The sequence below is a fragment of the Herpailurus yagouaroundi genome, unplaced genomic scaffold (genome assembly GCF_014898765.1).
Source record: "Herpailurus yagouaroundi ecotype Mexico unplaced genomic scaffold, PumYag 141, whole genome shotgun sequence".
In the NCBI taxonomy this organism is placed as follows: Eukaryota; Metazoa; Chordata; class Mammalia; order Carnivora; family Felidae; genus Herpailurus; species Herpailurus yagouaroundi.
Genome location: NW_024412396.1, coordinates 42,837,978 through 42,848,371, shown reverse-complemented (window position 1 = coordinate 42,848,371; position 10,394 = coordinate 42,837,978). Strand labels below are relative to the sequence as shown.

Here is a 10,394-nt window from a genome sequence, read left to right as displayed (position 1 = left end):
TTTTTGTCATCCAGAGGCCCTTTGGATGCTTTAAAACTAGAACCAATAACATGATTTCCTGTGTCAATTAGCTGACAGATGGGGCACATCTGCACCTGCCTCTTCTTGGTGAACTTTAGTACTTGAGAGAAGCAGCAGGGGGCCCGGAAACACAACATAAGAGAGCAAGGGAGGCCAGGAGAGACATCAGCTGCAATTTTTGGTCAAGGGTTTATGAGGGCTTGGTTTTTCTAAATCTATGTATCAAACTAAAAGAAATCCTATATTACCTCTGACCTTAATCTGTAGGGGATATCAGCATCTGTGTGATTTAAATCCCTTCTGTTACATGTTCTGTGATAAAATCGGAGAGCTGGAAGAAACTGGAGAAAATACCCAACTGAACCATCTTATTTTGCACTCAGATGTGATATTAGAAGATTATGGTTGGTTGGGTGAGATACTACTCACTAAACTAGAAGACTGGCTTCCCCACTTTGTTGCATTTCTCCCTTGCTACCCTGACAAAATAAATAAGGCAATAAGATGAATGCACAGACTTTATTTTCTCTACAAATTTAGGTAAAGGCAACTTTGTAGAAGGAAACTATCTACATGTTCAAAAATGAGAAAGCCCAAACTTACTCAGTATTATATGTTAATTATATCTTAATAAACCTAGCAAAAAAAATTTTTTTTAACTTCTTAAAAAGAACCAGAAAGAGAAAATGGGAGGGTCCAGCTTCATGCAGTGGCTCCAGGATGATCAGAGAAAGAAACTAAAGTTGGCCAAGGATTAGCCATGATTTTCCTGAGTTGGTCCAGACTCCAGAGTTGTGACTAGTATCTCAAAGAGAGATTAGTCCAGAGTTTGGGTCTATAGTCCCTGGAAATACAGTGTATAACGCTGATGCTCCTGTCACCTCAGCTGAGCATGCTTGCTGGCATTTCTGGTATTGGTGAGGAAACTGACCTAATTTTCCAGGCTCTTCTGCCATCCTTGTGCCCAACCTGGCATCTGTGCAGCCCTCCTGCCTGGAGAGGGCAGCTGACTCTGCAAGCCTTGGAGAAGAATTCTCTATAGGTGTGAACATCTTGTGTCATGGAACAGCCTCACAAGAGAGTTGGGTGTGCAAAGTTTTCCAGAAGAGACAGGAGAATCGGAGCAGGACAGGATCCTCAACAGCAGCCAACCAGGAGGACAACCCTTCAGAACTGGCCTTTTCCTTGGTCCCGTTTCAGTATGATGTGGACGAGGCCTGATAAAGCTGTGGCTCTTCCATCAGCACTACTCCCACTGGATTCCTAGAAGCTCACAGCTGACATTCCACAAGCGCTCAGCTGTTTCATTATCTCGGGCCCTTGGAGACACCCAGGTCCTCTTGCAGTCACTGGAGGGCAGAGAAACAGCATGAACGTCCAGGAGTGGAAGTGGACAGTCTGGAAAAGGTTTTGGCCTCTTTATCAGAATATATTTCTTTTTTGCTTTAAAAATGTTTTTTTTTTTTATTTTATTTTAGAGAGGGACAGAGAGAATAAGCAGGGTAGAGAGGCAGAGAGAGAGAGAGAGAGAGAGAGAGAATCCTAGGCAGATTCCATGCTGAGTGCAGAGCCTGAGTAGGGCTTGATCCCATGACACTGGGATTATGACCTGAGCCAAAATCAAGAGCTGGATGCTCAACCGACTGAGCCACCCAGGCGCCCCCAGAATATATTTCTAAATGTATAAAATATTTGGATGAAAAGGAACAAATTGTATTGAAATTCAGTTTTGAAATATTTTAAAAACAGGGGCGCCTGGGTGGCTCAGTCGGTTACGCGTACGACTTCAGCTCAGGTCATGATCTCGCAGTTGGTGGGTTCAAGCCCCACGTCGGGCTCTGTGCTGACAGCTCAGAGCCTGGAGCCTGCTTTGGTTTCTGTGTCTCCCTCTCTCTCTGCCCCTCCCCTGCTCACACTCTGTCTCTCTCTGTCTCTTGAAAATAAATAAATGTTAAAAATAATTAAAAAATAAATGAAATGAAATAAAATAAAATGAAATAAAATATTTTAAAAACAGCTTCGTGGTAAAGTGATCCACAGGCTCCTTTGTTAATGTGCTCTGTAACAAGAGCTAGTGCTGGGGCCGACAGCCACCTGCTTGTAAAGTGGCAGTGAGCAGAAGTGACATCGTGAGACACCTGCAACAACTGCCAGGGGATGTGAAAATACTTAGTTTTATTGGTGACAAAGTCACAGGTATCCCTGCTACTCTAGAAGGTGATGGCCGACATTGGTTATCAAAGTGAAATGTCAAATTTCAGATGGAGATTAGTGAAAATGAAGATGCAATTGCCTTCCTGTCCAACTTCACAGACCCCTTGAATTCTATCCATGGACCCACTTGTGCCCCATGAGCCCCAGACTAAGTACCCTGTTCTCTTTTGGAGGGAGCAGGAGACTGGAAGCTAGACACATTGGGAGGTGGGGGCAGAACACAGTGTTCATGGTGTTTTTCTTTAAATAGTATTTTGTTTTGGGGGTGCCTGGGTGGCTCAGACAGTTGACCACTCAACTCTTGATTTTGGCTCAGGTTATGATCCAAGACTTTGGGTTCAAGCCCTGTGGGGATTCTCTCTCTCCCTCTTTCTCTACCCCTTCCCCTGCTTATGCTCTCTAAATAAATAAGTAAATAAATAAATAAATAAACTTAAAAAAAAAAAAGATTCTCTTTCTCTCTCTCCCTCTGACCCTCTCCCCCACTCGTGTGCACACACTTTCTCTCTCAAACAAAAAAAAAAGAGTACCAAACACTTTCAAGAGCTTAAGCAACATTAGCTATTATTTATCCATTCTTCTACTGTTGGGCACTGAGGTCATTGCCAGTGCTTCATTTAATAAATGGTGTACCAATCAGCAGCTTTCAGCAAACAGGAAAGAATAGCAGACTGGGATGGTTCAAGCCATGGAATGGGAAGGAGACTGAATCTTGCCCTTCCTTTTATTCCCAACATCTGAATTCCCATTGAGTTTGTGGCAAGACTCAACAGTGAAATGTCTATTTCTGTTATTCCAACAGATAGTACCACTCTTGGCAGCATCGGGGGACAATGGGGAGAGGTGACCTTGCCCCAGCGCTTTGTGCTAAGTTGTATTAAAGAATTTATTAAAGAAGTCATCCAAAAGCTTCAAGGAGGAGAAAAAGGATCCAGAGGAAGCCCTCTGGATGTTCTTTCCAAAGCATAACCAACAGGGACAGTCTGATGGCCCTCAGAAAGCCACAAAACTTACTGAAAATGTGGCACACAGTTATAAAACAGAACCATAAAAGCAGCTCTTTTCAAGTTTCTAATGTAAGCTCCCTTGGAAAAGTAACAGCATTCGGTGTGCAGGCCCAACCTAAACCTGGATTCCATTATCACGCACAAACTTGGCCACTAGGTCAGGGTGCAGAGCCCAGGGAGCCCTGTGCCTTACCGCATACAAACTGGTGGAGAAAACCCGTGCCGCCTCCACACACCTGAAGTACTTGCCACTCAACGGCTCCAGGCCCTCAGCCAGGGCACAGTGCAGGCTGGTCTGTGCCCCCTCCCGTGCCGACTTGACGAAGGGGGAGAAGATCCGCCAGAGCAGACACAGCAGAAAGGAGTGCCGGATCAGCTCAGAGCTGACCACGCCTGGGTGCACAGCGTAGGTTGTGACCCCTGTGCCTGGGGCAAAGAAAGCACAGTTAGCCCAGGGACACATCGGAGCCCAAAGAAACAGCTCATCTCCTGTGGAAAAAAATGCACAAATGAGAAGGGACTCAGAGAACAAAACCCCGGGTTCAGAAGGTACCTCTCCCAGCCAAGTAGAATCTATCTCTTCCAGAAACATCTATAGCCTTCTCAGCCTTCTATGTTCCACAAGAAGTTCTTGATTGCAGATTCTTCCGTTTGAATGCCACTTTTACTCTGTGGCTTAAGTATTAATAGTAGAAACAACCACATGTAGTAGTAGGAAGAGTAGTAGGAGTAGTAGTATCAATTATGGATAGTAGTATCTTTGAAATTTCTATAGAAGGAGCTTAGGGGAAGCGACTTGCTGGGAGGTAGGAGGCTGGAAACTTGTTATGAGCTGTAATTGTTGAGCAAGCACATTTTATGGGGGGGGGGGTACTTTGAGGGGTATTGATAGAGATAATGGAGGTTAACATGGTCCCAAGAAACCACTGGTACCTCTACTATCTTTAGTACTTATTATGTGCAAAGGCTATGCTGCCTGCTTTACATGTATTATTTCATGTAATTCTCCATGAGTCTTGTAAGATGCCCATTTACAGTTGACATAACTGACCTCTTGTCACAAAGAAGTTGAGTAAATTGCCCACGGTCATACCTAATAGGCTGCAGGACCAAGGTCTGAACTCTGAGGAAGAATAAAGAGCATAGACTCTAGAGCTAGACTATCTGCATTTGAATCCTGGCTCAGCTAGGAAACTTTCTTGGTCAAGTTTCTTAATATATCTATAGTGAGATATATCTATCTCTTCATTTGTGGAGTGGGGGAAAATAATAACACCTACTTCATAGGTATGTTGTATTAAATGAGTTTAGACATGTATAATATATGGCACACACAAAACTCTCAATTATTATTGTCATTATTATTATTTCTTCTAATAATTACCCTATTCTTCTACCTTATGTATTCTGATAGTAAATACCATTGTTCCCAAACTCTGGCTTATTCCCTGTGGCAAATGGTCCCCCAGGTTTGCAGATGTCAAAGCCAGCAACTCAGCAAAAACTTCAGGGGAGCACAGAATCATAGGATTAAGTGAAGCCTCGCCTCATTTTACAGCTGAGGGAATGAAGTCAGGGGAAATTAAAGGGACATGCACATATACACAGGTGGATCATACGTGGTACACCAAGAGCTCAGACCCAGGGGGCCAAAATCCAATTTGGTCTCTCTGACTCTAGGTAGAGGCAGCCCTGTAGCTTAGCTCACCATGTGAACCTCAAGGCAAATAGCACACACAGAAGGAAGCACCCTGGATTTAAAGCAGAGTACCCATATTCCAGTCCTGACTCCTCCACTTGCCATGTAACCTTGGGCTAGCCACTTCTTGAAACCTCAGCTTGGATCCATAAAATAGTAATAAGAGTACCTGCCCTGCCTATTACAAGAGGTTGCTGTGAAAAGTCAAATGAGATGGTAAATAGGAGAAAAGATGTGACATAAATGAAAGGTAACTTTATAGATTCCTAACCCCTGTTCAATTTTAAGTTTCCCAGGAACAAGAATTATTTTTAGTCTGTTTATGACCTTGTTCTCCTTAGTGTGTAAAGCTATCATTGAAATGCTCATGTTTGATATCTTGACTTCACAAGTTTCTGTGAACCTCTAATCTAAACAGAACCTCTAATCTAAACGGAAGACCGTTTGCTATCTTAACCCTGGCCCTTTCTCCAGACTTACCTTGGAGCCTCCTGGCCAGCTCACGAGTAAAAAGCACATTAGCCAGCTTGCTGTGGCAATAAGCGAAACCTCGGCTATAGCGCTTCTCACCCTGGAGGTCATGGAAGCGAATCTTGCCAGCATGGTGGACTACCGATGACAGGTTCACCACCCGTGAAGGAGTGGACTCTTTCAGCCGCTCCAGGAGCAAGTGGGTAAGAAGAAAGTGGCCTGTGAGGAGAGCCAGCAGGGGAGATTGAAGAGTGGGGTGACAGCTCAGGCTTAGGGGTGGGAGCTGATGATAGGACTTCAGCATTAACTCCCTATCTTCTGGGCGTGAACAAATTTAGATGCTGTGATAACTCAGTGCAAATCATCAGTCAGAGTGAGTGCATTCCTCAAGGCAAGGGCCAGAGCTAGACTATAGGCAAGGCAATATAGACTTGATCTGTATTTATTTGTCCCTCTGCCCTGTCCCAGTCAGGAGAAATGCCTCCTGATGGCTTCCAACCACCCTCTGGCCATGATCACACAACTGAGGGCCCAAATACATTTATGTACAGAAGGAAGGATGGAATAGTAAGGTTAAAGTAGTTTGCCTAGGACCAGAGAACATGTTCCATGAACTCCTCACTAGAGCCATGAACCCTGAACCCCAGCTTTATTCATACCTCAGACCCTCAAGATCTGTCTCCTCTGTAGCCTAGCCCTTGACTTGCTTGGTCCTTAGTTATAAATGTGACCCCCTCCAGCCAAACACAGATTCCTGCACCCTGCATGCCTGGTCCTGCATGGGAAGGCTTGCACTACCACGGCCCCATCCAAGAATGACATTCTTCTTCCTTGTGTCTCCAAGTTTTGGGGCTTCTTAATGGTATGAGTAGGAGGATCTCACTTTTTGTACTGGTCAGGAGAAGGATAGTCAACAAAACCCCCAACTCTATGAAGCTCACTAGAGATTCTCAGTACTGGTATAGGGTCATCTCCCTACAGAAAACAAGATGGGGTTTTCTTGCTTTCCAGTCACTCAAAAATACTTACCTAGGTGGTTGACTCCCAGGTGGGTTTCAAAGCCATCAGCTGTCTTAGAATATGGACACATCATCACCCCTGCATTGTTGATCAGAATATGGAGCTGCTTTTCCTCTATAAAGTATAACCAAGGAGACCCTGAAGTTAGCAAGGAGCCCACTAGCTGCCTGTTGTAATCCTGAGTATTTGCTTCTTTCCCTTCAACCTATCTCAGTGATATTCAATAACCACGGTCATTGGATTTCTAAATTTAGTTATTGATATCTGCCTGGACATTCATTCATTCATTCATTTAGCAAATGTGTACTAAGTACTAACTCTGGGCCAGGCTCACTCAGCTATGCGCTGGACACCCAGTCATAAAACAAGACAGACATAGTCCCTGTCTTGCATGGATTTCATAGTCCTTGGTAAAAGCTAGTCATTTTCCAAGAAACAGAAAAATGTTGGCAGCAGCACAACTTCATTTAGTGCCTGTGGCACAGAAGGTTGATTCTCAGGATGAGAAAAGAGAGTGGCATCAGGGCCACACCTTGATGCCAAGGTGCAAGCCCAGACAGAGAGCCCAGCATCCCCATTGCTGAGGAAAAAGATGATAAGGATCCTGCCCAGCTTGTCCACCACCAATTCCTTGCCCTGCTGGTTCATGTGGCAGAACCTGTCCAGTGAGATCCACGGTGGTTCTGATGTAAAGGTCACAGATGATACAGGGTGGAGCAATCAGTCCCACACCCAGTTTCCTGCTTTTCTGTCTACTCACAGGGGACTTACCTGCTAGAAAGCCCTCAGCAAAGGCTCGGATGGATTTGGTATCAGATAGGTCCAGTTTCCGCACCAGCACCTGGGAGTTCTTTGTATCAGCTCGGATTTCACTGGCTGCAGACTCTCCCTTCAGTACATCTCTGCAGGCAATATATACTCTGGCTCCTGGGGCCAAAACAAAGACAGAGCAACATGTTCAAACCCTAGGCTGAAAAAGAGGACGTGGGCTTGAGACCGGTGGACAGAACATTCTCCTAGCCATCCCTAAACAGTGAGTGGCTATATTGCCATCTCAGGGTTCTCACAAGTGAACTATTCAGACCCTTTGCTGTCAGCTTAACCCTAGGCTGGGAACCCTGGCTTTTACACTCTGGTATTTAATGTGGCTTGGTATCTACCTTTAGAATAGCTGATTTGAGCAATATTTACATGGACATCATTATTTCCCTTATACAATAGGGAAGGAGAAGGGAAGAAGGTTTGTTTAAGGGTACAGAGTAAGTTGGTGCCAGAGCTGGACTTGAATCCCAGGTTCCTTGAATTTCTGACCAGAACCTCCAAGCCCAGGAGGAAAGACAAGGAAATGTGGACAGAATCCCCAGTGATAAAGGCAGGAGGCACTGTCCTATGAACACAGAAGGGGAAGGACTTGCCTCTGCGAGCGAGTTCTCTGGCCGTCTCCTTGCCAATGCCTGTGTTGGCGCCAGTGATCACCACTACCTTCCCAGGAAGTTGCACGTTTGATCTACAAACCCCACCAGCAAAGAACTTCCTATAGGCAAGGGAAACAAAAGGAAACCAAAAGCATTCATGCATTATCCTTCCCAATTCCAGACTGAGATCAACATAAAATCCATCCATCCTCAAAGAGAAATTTCTTTAAGTTGCTGTCAGGAGACCCAAAAAAGTGAATCTTCAGGGGACACTCTTTTCCCACTAGGTATCCTGCTCATTGGCTCAGGTTGTAAGATCATGTGCCCAGAAACTACAAATGATCATTTGGACAAAGTGAATAAGTGCTCTTGAGCCAGGGCCAATGGAGACCTTCCTTGTTAGATAACACAGATACCTAGCTTGTATCTCTAGAGGTTCCCAGAGGTCAGCTTCCTCCTCTAACCTGCATTCAAAACATATGCATGATGAGCATTAGTAGAATCAATGGTCCTGAGCCCTAGGTCTTCAATAAGCATCAACAGTGAGTAATTGATTAACAGCACTTCAAGAGTTCCCATATACATATATGGCTCTTGGGCTGCTTTCCAGTTTTAGAGAGCTGACATCTTCAGAGGCTTTCTGCCATCCTACTAGAAATTCCATTCTAGCCATCAACACACAGACAGAAACCTCTTTTGTTCAGACATCTGTACAGAGAGCATCCTTTCACATAAAGTTGACTTGACAAGTTCTGAAAAAGAGGGTGGGAAAAGGGGAGAACTAACATTTCCTAAGCATCATCTGACTGGCACTAGGCACTAGGCTAGGCACTTTCCATAGAGAACTTATTTTAATCCTCTCATCCTGTTAGTATTCCCCTTTTACAGAGGAGAAGATGGGGGTCAAAGGAGTTCAAGTCATTTGCTAATGGTGGCAAAATTAGAACTTAAACCTTGTTTCTATGCCAGGACCTAGAGCAACACTCTGTTTCTGATGTGTTCATTTATCTTCTTTATTGTCGGCATTTTTTTTAATGTTTATTTATCTTTGAGAGAGAGACAGACAGAGCACAAGTGGGGGAGGGGCAGAGAGAAAGAGAGAGAGAGAGAGAGAGAGAGAGAGACACAGAATCTGAAGCAGGCTCCAGGCTCTGAGCTGTCAACACAGAGCCCGACAAGGGGCTTGAACCGTGGATCATGAGCTGAGCCGAAGTCAGATGCTTAACCAGCTGAGCCACCCAGGTGCCCCTATTGTCAGCAATTTTTATTTTTTTTTATTATTTTTTTTTAATTTTTTTTCAACATTTATTTATTTTTGGGACAGAGAGAGACAGAGCATGAACGGGGGAGGGGCAGAGAGAGAGGGAGACACAGAATTGGAAACAGGCTCCAGGCTCTGAGCCATCAGCCCAGAGCCCGACGCGGGGCTCGAACTCACGGAGCGCGAGATCGTGACCTGGCTGAAGTCGGACGCTTAACCAACTGCGCCACCCAGGCGCCCCTGTCAGCAATTTTTAAAATTTTCACTCAGAACACACATTTCTTTGACACCTCCAGAAATCCCACAGCAGAAAAGCCATCCCAAATCATTAGTCGAGGGTAGTCTCAAAGGTAAGAGAGTTTGTTTCCTTTGAAAAATTTCTGGTACTTAACAATGAATCTTTCAGCAATGACCTCCCATGGTAACCCAGCAGGGCAACCTTGAGTAGGAGCAGTGAAGAAAGGACATAGGGACCTTCAGAGAAACCCAAGGGAATAAAGTGATAGAGCAAGCACTCCTACCTTGATTGTCTGTCATAGAGTCAGCTATCCACTAGCATCAGAATTTAAACCAGCCCCTTCTCTCCCAGCCCCAGGTGCTTCCTTCTCAGTTTCATAACTACCTCCTTCCTGCTTTCTCTGCCCTGACTTTATTTCCCTCAGCCTCCATCCCTTTCTCTTCTTTCAGCAGCTGAGAACTCATCTACTTACAAGCTCTGTGGCTCCCAATCCAGGACTTTGCAAAATATTCCATGAGTTACTGAATTAAAACAAACCTGATGGATGGAGCTATCACATACAGGAAAGAAAGGAAGGAGGTGAGCAGTCCCAAGACAACCAGCATCTTTTCAACTTCTTTAGTTGCTGCCGCTTTAGCAAAAGCACCTTAGACTCCAGGTCTGGCTCAAGCTCCTGGTCTAACTCCAACTCCTGTCTGCTTCACGCTGCCTCTCCTCCTCTAGTTCCTCTCACTCCTGGGCACTCAGCAGCAGCAAGGCTCTATCTGAGCTTAGCCCAGAATCCTATTTAAATCTGAGCTGTCAGAGCACAGCCTGCTGGGAGATGTAGTTCTCGGGGAAGAAGATGGAGGAAAGAGCAGTACTTCAAACTTACTGGCAAAGGGAATGGGGGAAAACTAGAGCAACTACCGGCTAACTCCCCACCCTCGGTTATTTCTCTTATTTAGGGAATGTGTTCTCCCAACCACGCCCACCTCTACTCCTGCAAGACAGAATATTTTTAACTTTAGCAACAGACCCCATGACACTTGGAATACAAGTGTGATTA

General features: G+C 44.9%; 1 protein-coding gene across 3 annotated transcripts; it reads right to left on the bottom strand.

Annotated features, from left to right (window-relative positions):
• Nucleotides 1-524: 524 nt before the first annotated feature.
• On the bottom strand, nucleotides 525-10,092 carry RDH12 (retinol dehydrogenase 12). 3 transcript variants are annotated; one of them, XM_040477490.1, is made up of 7 exons: nucleotides 9,884-10,092; nucleotides 7,848-7,966; nucleotides 7,204-7,359; nucleotides 6,442-6,546; nucleotides 5,422-5,631; nucleotides 3,479-3,668; nucleotides 525-1,370 (listed from the first exon to the last, which is right to left on the bottom strand). In XM_040477490.1, exons 1-7 carry the CDS (start codon nucleotides 9,949-9,951, stop codon nucleotides 1,268-1,270), a joined length of 951 nt encoding a protein of 316 aa, XP_040333424.1. In that variant the 5' UTR covers nucleotides 9,952-10,092; the 3' UTR covers nucleotides 525-1,267. The 3 variants fall into 3 exon arrangements, with proteins under 3 accessions (XP_040333424.1, XP_040333425.1, XP_040333426.1); XM_040477491.1 differs by having other exon boundaries at nucleotides 9,908-10,092; XM_040477492.1 differs by having other exon boundaries at nucleotides 1,266-1,370; nucleotides 3,436-3,668.
• Nucleotides 10,093-10,394: the final 302 nt, after the last annotated feature.